The 16,052-nt window shown below is 40.6% G+C and overlaps 1 protein-coding gene and 1 long non-coding RNA gene across 8 annotated transcripts in view; one reads left to right on the top strand and one right to left on the bottom strand.

The window, feature by feature from the left end:
• Positions 1-906: 906 nt before the first annotated feature.
• On the bottom strand, positions 907-8,343 carry LOC148127821 (uncharacterized). Of its 2 annotated transcripts, none has more exons than XR_015740252.1 (2): positions 7,657-8,343; positions 907-4,092 (listed from the first exon to the last, which is right to left on the bottom strand). It is a non-coding gene; the product is annotated as an uncharacterized LOC148127821 (long non-coding RNA). The 2 variants fall into 2 exon arrangements; XR_015740253.1 differs by lacking the exon at positions 907-4,092 and adding an exon at positions 5,088-6,350 and having other exon boundaries at positions 7,657-7,796.
• The window catches only part of ROCK2 (Rho associated coiled-coil containing protein kinase 2), a 103,195-nt gene continuing 94,619 nt past the window's right edge, over positions 7,477-16,052 (top strand). For all 6 annotated transcript variants that reach the window (XM_087917243.1, XM_087917239.1, XM_087917233.1 and 3 more), the window contains exon 1: positions 7,477-8,355. In XM_087917243.1, the coding sequence (XP_087773369.1) occupies positions 8,209-8,355 (147 nt within the window). In that variant the 5' untranslated portion in view covers positions 7,477-8,208. The remainder of the gene's footprint in view (positions 8,356-16,052) is intronic.

Raw genomic sequence — 16,052 nt, 5'->3', positions numbered from 1 at the left:
ATTTTTTGCAGATGGGCCTTTCCTGATCCTATTAGGAAAATGGTATCAAATCAATCCATAACTTCAAAAAACCCCAAAACCTCCCTCGAGAATCTGTAGAGATTCTCCGTCATCCAGGTCATGGTTCTACCAAAGGGGCTTTTTCAGGAGGCAACTGGTCTTGTTTTTCTTTGAAGACATTTTGCATCTCATCCAAGAAGCTTCTTCCGCTGTGACAAGATAGTGGGGACTGGAAGGATTTATATTCCTTGCAGACAGCTGGTCATTTGCATCCTTTTAGAGAGTTGTTTAAGCACTTGGAGGTTTATCTGTGTCCTCAGGGCCACCTTCCATTCCCCACTATCCTGTCAGAGCTGAAGAAGCCTCTTGGATGAGAAGCTAAACGTCTTCAAAGAAAAACAAAGTCCAGTCACCTCCTGACTTCTTCAAGAATGGCAATAACAATAGTAAAAAGCATAAAATCTCAACTGTACATTAACTTTGGAGATGCCCTAAGAGGAGCAGCAGCAGCAGCGGCAGACCATGTATTTAGGCTATAGGCACTTACAACCATTCATTTAACAACCATTCAAAGTTACAACAGCACGGGAAAAAGTGACTTGGGACCATTGCAGTGTTGCAGTTTCATGTGAACAAAATGTGGGCACTTGGCAATTGGCAGGTACCGTCTTGACAATGGTTGCAGTGTTACAAGGTCACATGATCTTCATTTGTGACCTTCCCAGGAGGCTTCCAGGTAAAATCAGTGGGGGAAATTGGACTCACTTAATGAATGTCTACTTTATTTAATAACAGCAGCAGAAAGGTCATAAGATCAGGTGCTTACTTAATGACTGCATTGCTTAGTGATGGAAGTTCTAGTCCCAATTAGGATCACAAGTTGAGGACTACCTGGATTTTTTTGCCTTGCCAGTGCACTCTTTTCATAATGGCTCAAGACAGGCTCAACGTTCACTATCCCAAGTGAAAGAGGTGAGGGAACAATAAGGAGTTAGTTTACCAAGCCAAGATATTGTGTTGCTCGAGGGGACATTTGAAAGCAATTTTATTTATTTATATCCCACCTTTATTAAATATTTTAATTTGGAATGCTAGAGTGAGGCCCGTCTTCCTCTCACCCCCTTCCTCCAACTCTCAGAATTGCATTTTTTATGAATATTTTCCTGGGATTAAGTTCCACTCAAGTCAGGGATACATCTGAGTATATCTAAATAAAATTGCTTCGTCCTCGCTCATTTTTGCTTCTAGGCTGATACAACTATTTTGCCACCTCAAGAAGTAAGAAAATCCTCAGCTTTAAATAAAAACCATTTCTCCTTCTGTTTGAGTGTCAGATACATCCACGTAGTTTTCATGGCAACGGTACAGAAATGGCTTGCCACTGTCTTCTGAAATGTCTTTTTTCTATTTTTATTGCTCAGTCAAGCAAATAACTTTGGTGTGACATCCCTCCTCCAATTCTGCTTGGTGTTCAGTCTAGAAAAGATCAGCCAGGTGTTGCCATGTCTCCCCACCCCCCCAAAAAAAGGTGAAGATGGATAAGAAAAAAAAAGATAGAAGGGGAAGTAAAGAAGACACATGGCGAGGGCAGGATGAAAAAAATGAGGAAGAACCAAAGAAATGTACACAAATAACAAAGGAAAGAGGGAAATTGTAAATTGCCCAATGGAAAAAACAGGCAGAGCCAAAAATGGGAAGGAAAGAAAGGACAGTAAACAATGATTTCTGTGCTTTACCATACCTTTTACTCTCTGGTGAATCATTATCTGTCTCTTTCAAATGTCTATGAAAAAAGGTTAAAGTTGCATATACATAGCTTGGAAAAGATTAAGAGAAGACTTGACAGCTGGTTTCAAATATGCAGAAGGATATTAGCAGAAAAAGGAGTAGATTTCCAAAGGGCTGGATTATAGTAAATGCACTGAGACTGCAAAGCTGCTGCTTTTGGCAAATTTAGGAGAAACTTGCTAACGATAAAAATAGCATAAGCGTGGGATCCCAGAAGGTAATGAGTTTTCCTTTGGTGGAATTCTTGAGATAGGCTTGCATCTTTCATTGCAGAACTTGTATTGAGAGAATGTTAACTAGATGAATATAAATTCCTTTTGGTAGATAGGCAGGCAGGATGGCACATGATAAATTGATGATTTTGGCTCATGAAGAGTACTAGAGAGTAAGTTTGACCTGTGTTCATGTTTTCGTATTATGCTCATCAATACATATGCATACAAATCTACAGGGAGCAGAGCTGATGTCTGAGACTGTGGTCTTTTGGGAGAAAAGGGGGTCTTGTCTTGGGACAGGTCTTGTCTTGAATAAATTTGATCTAAGTTCAAGAATGAGTTTAATTCATACTAAGAACAAATGGGTAGATTTCTGCAGATCATTTTTTTTAAAGGAACAAAAGCTGGCTATGTTGTTTATCTGGTCCCTTGGTTACACTGTACCACACTCCCATGTTTGCTGCTCTCACAAAGCAGATACTTTGATTACAAAGTTTATAGTGTCCCGGGACTTCAAGCACTCCATCACAAATTGACTTTTCTCTGTGTAAATATTGTGTGACATCATGCTTGCTCAATAGTTTAGGAAGGTAGATGAACTTACTTTTATCTTTCTGTTATTGGAATTGACAACTGCCTAACAACTTGGCAAATGTTTGTCTCTCTGGTAATTTTTCTTTTCCAAATCATCAATTTTAGAATTATTTTTTTCAGTTTTGAAAAAAGAGATCGCTATATTATTGTGAATATTGTAGGTTTCATATTCTGTTTTGTTAGAAAATTAACCTATGAGGTAATGCATACAACTCTGTTTTACACTATCATTATAAGTTATATCCAATTGCTCTTTTGGGGAGTAAACTTTAGAGTTGTTAGAAAGCTTTATAAAGAGCTATTCAACACTAGGAAATGTCAGGAAGAGACAAAGGCAGTTTGGTATTTCAAATTATGCCCCATAAATCTGGAAAGTAAATGTTCTTCAGAAATTATTTTGAAAGCCTAAAATGAGTTTTGAGACAGTATGGCTTGTACCTACACTGCCATTTATAATAGTTAGTGTACTCTCCTCTTCTAATTGGTTTCCCTTAGGTATTCAAAATGTCTTCTTTTAGCAGATTTGTCTCCAGAAATTAAAAGAAAAGAGAACAGTAAGTAATCACCTTCTTTGTGTAAGAATCTGGAGCAAGAGTGGGGATAGAAGAGCAATCCTTCATCTGCACCACATTTGACCTTCCTGTTTAAAAAGCCTTGAAATTTTGAAGGAAAGGAAATGGATCAGAGAACACTGCAAGATTTGCCGCTTTTTTAAAAAAAAACCCTGCTTAAGAATTGCAGTCTTTGACAGTTATAAAGGCTCTGAACTCCCTTTAAGATGGGGAAAATATGCACATTGATAACAAGCTATAAATATATGAGATTTTAGATCCGGCCAACATTAGCATGGAGATAGAGAGTGGAGTTTGTAGAACATTTCTGGGCTTACCATCTCCCTGCACTGCCTAAAATGCAGTGCCATATAAGGTTTTTTTAAAATTGTTATGAGAAATTTAATTGCAGCGGCATGTAAGTTACGGAATCAACCATTTTTTTTTTGTCTCAGATGTCCAGACATAAGCAGGACCTAGTAAAATGAATTTTCATCTCACTAAGATGAGGTAATATTGCTGTAAGTCACTATAAAACATACATATCCATGGCAAGGAGGTATCTCCTCTGAGATGCCACAGTAGCTTTGAGTAAAGCGGTTCATGTCACCTTACAGCCACAGTTGAGTTTGCAGTCAGAATCCAATAATGGATTACCTCCAAAACACACCAGTCCTCTAGCATGCTATAACGTCTTTTCACATGCAACCACTGTGTCAGATGCAGTGCTACAAGGCTTGGAAGCTCGTCTCCTTCTCCAAAAGAAATGCAGTGGGGACCAGCTTTGGAACTGCAAAATTCATTGATGGAAACTCCTTGTCTTGTTCTGCCTTCTAACTTTTGGCATTTCCCCACTCCTGTAGTCAGCATGCTATGGCATCTTGCTATCATCCTTCCTCTTGATGGTTCTTCCAGCCCAACTCTCGCTCCCTGAAGAAATCAAACTGACAAAAGAAGAATGAGAGCAGCGGTGTAGTGATATGCGATTGTCATTTTGGGGTGCTTTTGGAGTGGTATGTGCTTGGAAGTGCTGGCTAGCTCAATAGGAAAATGAAGGGCAACTGGATGATATATTGATATAAAACTGGAAGTTTGAGAAGGAAAGCTGGTAGCTTGATAGAATGGCACCATTCAATAAGTGACTCCAATATCTTCAAGATTGGAAATATCCCCTTAGAAGAGGGCCAAGCATGACATAAGGCCTGCTATTTATTTATTATGCTGATTGTTTTGACCATGTGCCAGTAGGTCTCATGAGATTTGCTTGGTTTGACCTATTGTTTGGATACTTTCCATGCAATTTCTGTCCTGACTAAAGCAAGGTCTTCGTTCAAGTTGGCCCCAGTCTATAATAATAGAGAAGTATGAGATTAATTGGCCTAAGTAAATATAAGAGTGAAACTATTTTCCTACTGCACTTTCTTTTACCAGCTTGATAGCTTATAGTGCATGGATGTCAAACTCAATCATATCACATGATGTATTGTGATTTTTGTTTTGCCAAGGTGGGCATGGCCTGCATGTGACGCATCCTGCCAGTGGGCAGCCAGTTTGACAGGCCTGGCTTATAGTGAAATCAATTCTATACTTTAGACAATAATTTTAATATTTAGGCCCGCTTATCCATTTAAAACCACCATTTTAAAAGGCTGTCTGGGAAATTAGTACATGTAGTTCTTGCTTAACGCTGGTCTCATTTAGTGGTAATTTGAAATCAGGATTTTTTTTCTCCTCCAAAAATTTTGTACAATAAAACTAGCAATGAGATCATCTCTCTCATTTGACTGTTCCACATTCAATGCCTTCATGTTTTCTGTCACATTAATTTCAATAAATACAGGTTTCTGAAGAATTAAAACTTAATTTAGATTTCTCTTGGCTTCTGATATTCACGTCTTTTTTCTTTTTCATATAAAAGGAAAGATGACATAGCTGGTACTTGAGGGGCAATGCTATTAATACTTAATGAGGAATCTTTACTGCAGTGCTGTTTTAGTTTTCAGGAACTTTTAATGTTCTTACATGAGATGAAATAGGTAAGATTTGAAAGCAGGTGTAAAAGATAGGATGATGACAATTTCAATGCACCATTTCCATGTGAGCTCTTTTGGGCCATACCTGCATATAATCCATACCTGCATATCTTTGAAAATTTAACTAGACCTTACTTAACATTAAATGCACTGCATTAAAAGATTTCAGTATAACGTATCCGTTTACATGTATGGAAAGCAGTGTTACAGATTATTACATTAGTCAGTTTGCTGCAAAATTCCCAAAAGGTGTTATCTGAAGCATCACGCTATAGTTCCATAGTTCCATCTTCCATTCTTTTGGTATCCAGGTCCTGTTTTTTTAAACAAAACTTCTGGAATCACTTAAAACCAAAACTAGCTTCTAGCTGCTGCCACATTGTAGTTTCTTCACAAACTGTCAGGAAGGGCAGGAGATCCTTTTGTGCTGGACATTTACAGCTTTTATTCTGGAGAGCTTCTTCAGTCTATATCAGTATTTTTCACATTTAGCAATTTTAAGTTGCATGGATTTCAACTATGAGAGTTTCCTGGCCAATATGCTACCTGGGGAATTCTGGAGTTGAACTTCACACAACTTGAACATGGCAGGTTTGAAAAATACCTGAGAAGCTAAGGTGAAACAGACGTGACTTCCTTTCTCTAAGCCTCTCCCTTTGGTATCATCTGGCTTGAAAAAGGTTTTGGGGCATAAAGGACACTCATTGGATCAGAACCTGCTTCTTGTTGTGAAGCTAATAGGTAATCTTTCATTAATCCAAAACACCCCAAGTGCCATTTTAATTTTGGAATGCCATTAATTCTAATTAGGGGAGTAGGGTTGGTTTTTTTAGGAGGGGGCAATTTAACATTCTGTGCATGCTCCCAACCACCCTTTGCTATGAGGAGAAAGGAAGACGTTTTGAATTCCAAACCTAGTATATTATTACCTTCGTGGGGATGATGGACAGAGGCCAGGTTGCAGTCAAAACGAAAGGCATGAACTGTGAATGCTGTGCCACAAAAACGACACCAAAAAAACAACAACCCACCACCAAACCAATCTCCACCCCAGCCAGAAGGCATAAAGGGGAATGAATATTTTTTTTGTGTAGACTAGAGATACTGTGGTCCTATTGATTTGGATATGCAAGGCAGGTGGTTTCCGCTGCTTCTTCATAAGCGTTTATCTGCAATAACAAAGGTAATCAATATTGGCTTTCCGATCAGGATAGAAATTTGGTGGCGTCACATCAGCTAAGGACAGCGAAGCATTTCGCTTCATGGGGATGCCGCACATGCACCTCAGCTGTTGTCCTGAGGAACCCAAGCCGGCTCCCCCCCCCTTTCATGACAAAAGACAAAAAAAAGAAAGAAAGCAAAAATCGGTTAGCTCATTCAAGAGATACCGCCGGGAGTTTTAAGCCCCCCCCCCTTTTTTTTTTTCAATCGCTGTTGAAAGCTTTTATACTAGGGCTCTCCAACCTTGGCAACTTTAAGCCTGGCGGACTTCAACTCCCAGAATTCCTCAGCCAGCAAACTGGCTGGGGAATTCTGGGAGTTGAAGTCCGCCAGGCTCAAAGTTGCCAAGGTTGGGGACCACTGCTTTATATGGTCAGCGTGCCATCCCGCAAAGCATCCCCGGCCGGCCCGCCTCTTGGAAGTCTAATCGCGTTGTTTTCCCTCCCCCGCTTTTGCTATCAGCCGATCCGAGGCGGAGGGGTGGCTGAGAGAGAGAGCGAGAGCGGGCGGGCACGCAGGGAGTCACCCGCTTATTTTGGGTGGCCTGAGGGCGGCTTATATCTCGAGGAAGGCACGCACCCATTGACGTCCGCGCCTATCGTCGCGCGTGCCATTCCTGGAGCTCAGTCAACAAGTCTGAGTGGGGGAAGGCACGAAGACCGGGGGGGGGGGGAGTAAGGCGAATCGCCCCCCGGCCGCCCCCAACTTGCCAGCCTTTCCCCGCCTGAGCTCAGGGGGGCTTATATAGCGAGCCCTGAGGAGACAGTTTCCCCCGGACTTGTCCCCTCTCTCTTTCCCGCTGTTGCTCGCCCGCCTCTAGGTGGGGGGGAAATCCTTCTCCCAGCGAAGGCTTGTGGGTAACGAGGAGGAAGCCATCGCTGTAGTACCGTAGTAATCGTGTAGCAACCGGCGCCAAATAAGCTTGTAATTGCAAAGACAGGCGGTGGGGGAGAAGGAGGAGGAGGAGGAGGCAACAGCAGCTTCAATCCCTCGTTCGGCCGACGAAGCGGCAACTGGCAGAGGTCAGCGCGGGGCAGCCCGCTCCCTTGAGAGAAACGCCTCCAGAGAGAGGGAGATATACACACACATATACACACACAGAGAGAGAGACCCAGCGAGGCGGGCCCAGCCGCCCTCCCTCCCATCCCTCCAGCCACAGAGGAAGAGGAGGAGGAGGGAGGAAGTCGGGCGCCGCCGCCGCCGCTGCTACTTTCCCTCCCTTGTCTTCACCCCGGCGGGTAGCGAATAACCGACCTGGTGGTGCAAAATGGCCGAGGCAGCGTGGGGGGGCCGGTCGTAACTTGCCTTCCTTTCCCGCCTGCCTCGTCGCTGCAGAAGAAGAGCCCGAGGAGAAAACAGGAAGGCCGCGGCGGGGCTTCCCTTTCCCCTTCTCCTTCCAGGCGCCCACCTTCTCCCTTTCTGGGTTGTTCATGCCTGGGAAGCGGGCGGGTGGAGCAGCGGCATCAGTGCCCGCCCCAATCGGGAGGCGAGGAGGTGGTGGAGGAGGTCGTCCGCTTGCCCATCTCTGGCTGCTCCTCCGGAGAGAGGCCTGGCTGGGTGAGGTCGGGACAGAGCCCCGTTTTTCTCCGCCCGGCGGATCCTTTGCTTCCTTCTTCACCCCAAACTCGGCAGGCCCCGAAGCGGAGAGCAATCGGCGGGGCTGGAGACGGCAGAGAGTCTCCGCCCGTTCCTACCGCCTCCTCCTCCTCCTCCGTTTCCAATCAAGCGACGGTCTCCGGCTCTGCTTTGGCGCCCGACAACCCAGAGGGACAAAAAGGCGGTGAGACACCCGCCGCGGACGTGAAAATGAACCACCAGCAACCGCGACAGGCAACGAAAATGTCTGCCTCCCCGCCGCCGGTATCCGGGGAAGGGCATTTGGCGAGCCGGCAGAGGAAGTTGGAGTCCATGATCCGGGACCCCAGATCTCCGGTCAATGTGGAAAGTTTGTTGGTGAGTTCAGCTGATGGCGGCGGGATGTGTGTGTGTGTGTGTGTGTGTGTGTGTGTGTGTGTGTGATTAGGGAAGGGTGCAGGAGGAAAAAAAAGATCTGAGGTTGAGGGCAAGCGAGGATGCGGGCAGAGCTGTATTTGAAAGCTACATTATACTGAGAAGGATCCACACCTCCCGCGTTTTCCCGTGGTTGGGGCAAAGAGGAGAGAATGGCTCGGGACTTGGGTGGGAAGGACCGGAGCCTGCTCCCACTTTTGCTTTGGAAGAAGCGCTGGGCGGGGAGAGGAAGATGTACTGTACACCAGTCCAGTTTCTCAATATGGAGAGTTTTTGACTACTTCTGACTGGAGGGCCGGAGAGACTTTTAACTGTTTCGCGGACGTTTGTGTCTAAAATACAATGCCCGTCCTGTGCTCTCCCTGCGCTCGGAAACGCTCCACGCTGAAGGAATTTTTATTTGAGGGCTTGGATTGAGTGGACGAGGCAACGATGAAGAACACTCTTTTGTTTTTCCCCTTTTTTCTTTTTCTCACGGAAGTGTGTTGACATGATGATGAAAAGGGGAAGGGGTGGTCCTATTGAAGGATTCTGCCCCTTCCCTCCCCATCCCCGAAATAAAGTCCCAGTGAGAGTAGAGATAAGATTTCTGGAACCAACAACGTTGTGTGTGGTGAAAAATAATGATTTGCACGGTGTGGAGGGGTGTCCCCTTGCCTCTTCCCAGAATGTTGTGATGTGGTAGTAGAAACCCAGCAGTCTTTTTAAGAGTTCTTACAATTTACTTTTGATGGGCGAAGTTTTTGTTCAATTATTTAGACGCTGTCCAAGTTTAAGCTGCTTGTATCTGGAGGTCCAGTCTTTGCCACTAACTTTTCAGTACAGCCTCTTGTTTTTCTTTTTCAGGGACGCTGTTTTCAACAGAAACTTGATTTCTGTTAATGGGAAACTAATATTGACTTGTTGCATGGTCTATGATGGCGCTTTAAAAAGTATGGTGATACTTCATGAAACAGTGTATCTTGGGAAGGTAGATTCAGTAGGAATGATTAACTTTACTAGCTGCACACACAAGAAATGAAGAGAAACTTTCATGACAGATGTTTGTTTACAAAGAACACTTCATTTCTGCTAGTAACCTTATTAAGAAATGTCATTTGAAATTCTTCCAGTTCTGAATATGAAGTAGTAAGCTGTAGAGTCAGTATGCTATCTATATTTTGAGATAGCAGTGACCTCACACCAAGGTTGCAGAAAAATAATTGTGTTTCTCCCCCCCCCCCCAAGTGTTTTATCCTGCAGGCATTTTTGGGAGGAGGGGGAAGCAGCTCAAGCCATCTGCAAAAATGACTCAGTCTATTTGGCCAAAATACAGGAACTGACTAAACAATATGGGTATCTCTGTGCTACAGCAATATATGCTTACTACAGACTCTTCGGGATAGTATTTACCAATCTGGTTCTTTTCTGTAGTGTTAGTACTAAAAGATTTGGAATTCTCTGTCTCATTTTAAGAATAGTCCTACTGGATTAGGGTCTTTATTGATTTAGCATATTACATCTACAGAGGTCATGCAATCACTGATACAAATGAAGTTTAAATAAAATGTATGATACGTGGACAATACAATATGGGGATAAAAATAGATGATAAAACCATAATAAAATAAGCATAATATGGGGCTATAGAATTGAAGCGGGATAGATGTTACAATTCAGTATCTAAGGATCTAACTGTTTCTGGTGTGTCTGTGATGAGATCATTCCAGGTGCATTGAAATTTCCTGAGGACATTCTTGAGCTAGAGTTGGTTCCAGAGCATCACAGTCACAGTGTGGGCTCTTAGTCATTCCCCACTTAAAGAGTTTTGTCTCAGTTCTGCCATGGCCTGTCAGTGGTCTCCTTATTTTTCAGGACAGCTGTATTCCTGGAAGTAGTTGGATCTGCATGGTTTGTTTGGTTATGGTTATACTATGATTGTGGGTCAGGGTAAGACTGGGTAGTCCTGTATTTTCTTTTCCACAATGGCCACTCAGATGCCTTTGGAGTGCTTAGAAGCGGGAGAATGGAGACTTTTTTCCTCCTCTTGTTTTCTTGCATCTGACATTTATAGGCATATTTTCCCAACATACAGTTGAAATGGGGTCTTTAAGATCTAAGGCTTGATTGATTTGTCCTGTATGAATTTACCCAACCTCCTCTTAAAATCATCTAAACTTACTGCCCTCACCCTGTCTTGGGGTACTGATTTACACAGGTTAATTATATGCTGTATAAAAAAAACATTTTCTTGCCTGTTTTAATATCCTTTCATTCAGCTTTACTGGATAACACCTGGTCCTAGAATTTTAAGAGAGGAGAAAATTCTTCCGCTTTATGCATGCCAAATTTCACAGTACATACTTTGATTACTACCCCTGCTCGGTTGCTCTTTTTCCAAGCTAAACAGCTATAGATACTATGTGTTTATTTCAAAAGGAAGCTGTTATAAAACCCTCTATTCATTTTGTGTTTTTAAAAACTCAGTTACTTATTTTTTTCAAGGTAAGCAAGCAGAACCAGGTAGGAATACTAGATGCGGGTATAACATACATTTGTATAAAGATATTGCAGCATTGGCAATTTTATTTTCAGTTGATTTGCTAATGATCCCTGGCATGGATTTTGCCTTTTTCACAGCTAACATGAAATGAGTCAACACTTCATTGAATTATCGTCTGTGACCTTAGCATCCTTTTCCTGGATAATTACAGACAGTTCAAACCACATAAGTGAATATATGGAGTTAAGAGTTTTAGACACTAGAATGCATCACATTAACTTAATTTAATTGAATTGCATTTACTGTTTGGTTCACCATTCTGCCAGTTGAAAGAGCTCTTTCTGGAAAAATCACTTTTGGATTTTACTGCCTACCTGGAAATTTGACAGCTAATTTACTTTTATGTCAAGATTACTTGTGAATAATATGAAATTATAAAGCAAGTGTCTTCAAACTTGGAAAGTTTAAGACTTGTGGACTTCAACTCCCAGAATTCCTCCTCCAGTCATGTTACCTCAGGAATTCTGGGAGTTCAAGTCCACAAGTCTTAAAGCTGTCAAGTTTGAAGACCCCTGTTATAAAGCATCATTAGAGACAAGGTACTTGAATGACTCCTTATTTTGCTTCATTGAAAAAAAATATGCATTTATACTCATAATTTCTATTTTTAATCAATTATTTTGTATATTTACTTACAGGATATATTAGCAATTATATCTGCACAGTATATTCTTCCATAGATGTATTTTGTGTTTTGTTGATCATTTCTGTCTATTTGAATGAAACAGATCTTAAATGGACTGATCTTTCTATAATTTCCCAAATCTCCCTTAGATCTTTTTAAAAGTTGTGTGTCATATTGGATACAATTTTGCATTAAGTCTAATTGAGAGGCAACTTGCATATTTTTGCCAGTATGTCAGCAATTTCACCTTTGAGTTTTTAAAAACTCCCAGATGGATGCGATCATGACCTGGTGATTTGTTATTGTGTCATCTCTCAGGATATTGTTGATTGTTACTCAGTTTTCTCAGTTGATACAAAGTTCTCTCTGAGAAAGTTAATACAAACTGACTTGGATATCTTTCTATTATAGAACAGAGACATAGAATTCATCCAGTTTTTTGTTACCTCCATATCTTCCTTGAGCATTGTTTCTATTTAATTTTTCAATTCTGTTTCAATTTAGAATTTTATCATTTCTTTTTAATCTATTTTGGAGATATACTCCTCTAATAGCAATAGTGATGCTCGTCTTCCCTTATTATCATGTGTGTCCCCCCCCAAATTGGGTCTCTTTTTTCTTTATTATGATTGGCTTTCCATTACTTGAAGGACATCATCTTGAATTACACAATTTCCCAGACAGTGAAGAGAACCATGCTGGCTTCTAGATTTGATTTACCCTTTCTTAGCCAGTTATCATCTTGGTTGGGAAATCTAATTAAGTAGATTGTAGGACTGTAACTTTGTTACTTGTATCCGCATGATTTATATTGACTGTTTCCTAGTATGATTTGATTGTTGATTGTACCCTATAACTATCATTAAGTGTTGTACGTTATGATTCTTGATTCTTAACGAATGTATCTTTTCTTTATCTATTCTATTCTATTCTGTTCTATTTATTCTAGTCCTAGAAGACATCAGACTGGAGAATTTTGCTAGGGATAATTGTTAGAAATAGTTCAAAACATTTCAGTGCTTGTACCCAAAAGAAAATAACTCTGTTACCAGCACTATTACATTTTGCCCTTTGAAGGAAAGAGTATCTAGAATAAATACAGTAGATAACAAAAAAAAATCAGGCAAATACTTAATTCTGATCTGATGTTTCTTTTCAGTTGTTCTGTAGTAAAAATTGTAGCTTTGAATGACCTCATTAACATAGCAAGTCTTTTCTGTTTTTTAAAGCAGTTTGATTTTATTCAGGCCTCTGCATAAGTCTCTAAAAAGTTGTAGCTGCTATAAGAGAAGCATTAATGAGTTTGATCTTTAAAGCAGAGGTATTGTTTTTGGACTGATTTGAGATTATAAAAAAAGCTTTTTAAATGATTAGCAGAAATGCCATGTTCGCACAAGTCTGAAGTACTTATTTTGAACCATTTTTGAATTGTGCACAATTGTGCTATAATTTATATTAGTACTGTACAATTGATTTAAAGTCATTTTACCAAGAAAAGCTGATAATGTGTCAGATTTTTTTTTTTGCTTTTGTGAAAAATATATTTTGTTTGCTGTTTACTACATGGTTTTATAGCAGATGGCATGATTGCACAACTCTTGTTTAAGAGAGGCACAGTTGCGGATAGATTAATTTTTTAGTGACTGAGTTCTTTTTCAGTTCTTATTCAGTTTTTCTGTAAACTTTAGTTAAGTGGAGTTATCTAATACGCTGTTTCCCCCAAAATAAGCCCTACCATGTTTTCTGCATGTGCCCAAATAAACCCTGCCCCCCAAAATAAGACCTATTTAAGTGCCCGTGTAGCCGCCCATCTACCTATTCCATCTGGTTGCTCGTGCTACCGACACAAGGTCAGGCAAGGGGGGGGCTGCCCCACACACACACCAGCTTGCCTCAGGGCCTCCAGGCCATCCATGCCCTGACAACTGCCTCGCAGTGACAGCACCAGCAGCCATGTGTAGCGGGAACCCATGTGGCAGCTGGCCCACTTCTTCAGCACCGGAGCAGGAGACTGAGCGACGCACTAGTGCTGCAGCCATGAGGTGGGGGCAGCTGCCTCATGCACACACACTGGCTTACCTCAGGGCCCCTTCAGCCAGGCCTTCTATGCCCCAATAGCTGCCTCACCTCGTGGCCACGGCACCAACACATCACTCAACCTCCTCTTCCAGTGACACGCCAGTGTCGGAAGAAGTGGGCCATCGCCATGAGGCAAGGCAAGTGTTGGGACGTGGATGGCCTGGCTGTGGGGGCCCTAAGTTAAGCTGGTGCAGGGTGCATGGAGAGTCCCCATAGTCTATATAAAGTAAATGGATTAAGTATGGATATTTTGATTCAATTAAATGTATCTTTTTAATCAGACTCCAGGAAGTAAACAGCCTTCATTGCTGTTACTTGACAATTCAGTGTGTGAAGGATTTGTAAAAGTTGATGGATTTCAAATTTCATTGAGATTAGCAGTTTTTACAAAAAAGCAGGTAGTGATAACAGTCAGGATTAATAAATAGCTTGGCATGTTTAGTAATTGTAAATTATATACAATTTAGTTCTTGTTAACATTAAAACAGCAAACAGGATTTTGTTTAAAGAGAAACAGGGTTTTTCCTATATATGTATTTATCCACATTTGTTGAGGAATTAATAAGCTCTGTCTATATCAGTTTCCATAATGGGAAGAATTTTACCAATGTCTCCATGTTTTAACAACAACTAGTTAATCAATTGGTTCAAATCAAAAGTTGAAAGAATATTTTTCTGCTGAACATCATTAGAGTGCTTGAAATAATAATATTCAGCATTTAGTTCTGCTTGCGCTTTCAAGAATGAATGTTAACTCAATGGAATAAATTAGTGGTAATTATTTTGTGAATTTTTAATGATTTAAGATTTAAAACTTCACAATAATTATTGGAGTGTTTCAGGGACTGTACACTTTTTTCTTATATGTATGTGACTTGCCTTTTCCTTTATCATTATTGGTATTATGTATGGTTATTAGTCAGAGTGGTTATGCTCAAATCTAACACTTTAAAACTCTGTGGATTGTTCCAGCTTAGTGGTTGCCTTTATTCTGTCTTCTGTTAAAGTTAAAGCAAAGACACCTCTGGCAGAGCAGGATGGAATTATAATTCTATCAGCATCCGCAACTGTGCCTCTCTTAAACAATATTGTATTTGTCAAGGTGCTGATCTAACCAGTAGGCTTATATCTTGCCTTTTCTCCAGAGGTTTAAAGTAAAGCACTTAGGATTTCTTGTTCCACTTCTATCCCCACGACAACCACAACCTTGCACAACAGTGGGCCTGACAAATCCTGATGGACCATAACATTTATACATAATACTTATTTCTAGTTAGCATGTAAATGGCAATTTATGAGTTGCCTTATTCTGTGTATAACCTTACTATTTTTTTATTAGAACAGTGTTCTACTCAATGTGTTAAGCTACATTTGCATTATAAGCTGTTTCATTTCACTGTGACCTACTCAGTCCAGTTTTCTAGATTTACATGATATGTTGAGCCATAAACTCATCACACTGGCTGATTTGTTAGGCTAAAGTGTGTGTTGTGCAACCACAGCCATATTTAAAGATTTTGTTGTCAGTAACAGGATAGCAACAAAAGAGGGGGAGAAAATTCCTCCATTTGTTTTTTTAGAAGTGTTCATTTCATGCTTAGCCATGATGTAATAATCTTTATTTTGGGTTAGAATGAAACACCAATACAGCCAATATGGTTTGTAAAGATGACTTTCATCCCTCTTTATTAATCTAGAATGAGGGATGGAATGCTACAACATTCACTCCTGGGTGAAATGCTTCTTTAACATTTTCATTAACGATATACATGAAAGTGTAGAAATGTTGCTTTTCATATTTGCAAATAATGCAAAACTGGGGTGGCTAATGATTGAAAATAGTTATAAGATGTTAAGGAAGCTGACTATTTAAAAGTCAATAGAAATGTATAGGAAAATCTCACATGCTAGTATAGAATATGGGCTGGTTGAGATTGTGAAAATGATTTTGTAACAATAGCCATTGCAAACTGAATATGAGTCAGAAGTTTGATATGGCAACTAAAATGTTAAATATCTTTTTAGAAGGCATTCTTTCTATGCCTTCTATTCAATATTTTTCTAACCTTTGTAGTGATGCATAGATAGGAAAAAAATAAGACTTTACATTTTCTCAAATTAGGCATTAGTGCTGGACTGCTGTTGTCCTAGTGCAAAATTGAAATCGTGGTCTTGATTTACTTCATGAAATAGCAATAGATTTAAAGTTGCTTCAGGATAAATATTTGTTTTAGTAAGGCTTGAAAAAAGGGTGTTTTCTTCCTGGATTTGAGTTAGTAAACAGTGCATGAAATCTTTAGTCAAATATATTATGCAATGAACCTTCAGAATCCAGAAGTCTGATTTTCATAACATTAAGAGCAGTAGCTCTGCTTTGAAGTGCACAGTGATTAG

The sequence above is a fragment of the Pseudonaja textilis genome, chromosome 1 (assembly GCF_049901715.1).
Source record: "Pseudonaja textilis isolate UNSWEBS1 chromosome 1, rPseTex1.2, whole genome shotgun sequence".
Classification (NCBI taxonomy): domain Eukaryota; kingdom Metazoa; phylum Chordata; class Lepidosauria; order Squamata; family Elapidae; genus Pseudonaja; species Pseudonaja textilis.
This window is presented reverse-complemented; position numbering and strand designations above follow the sequence as displayed.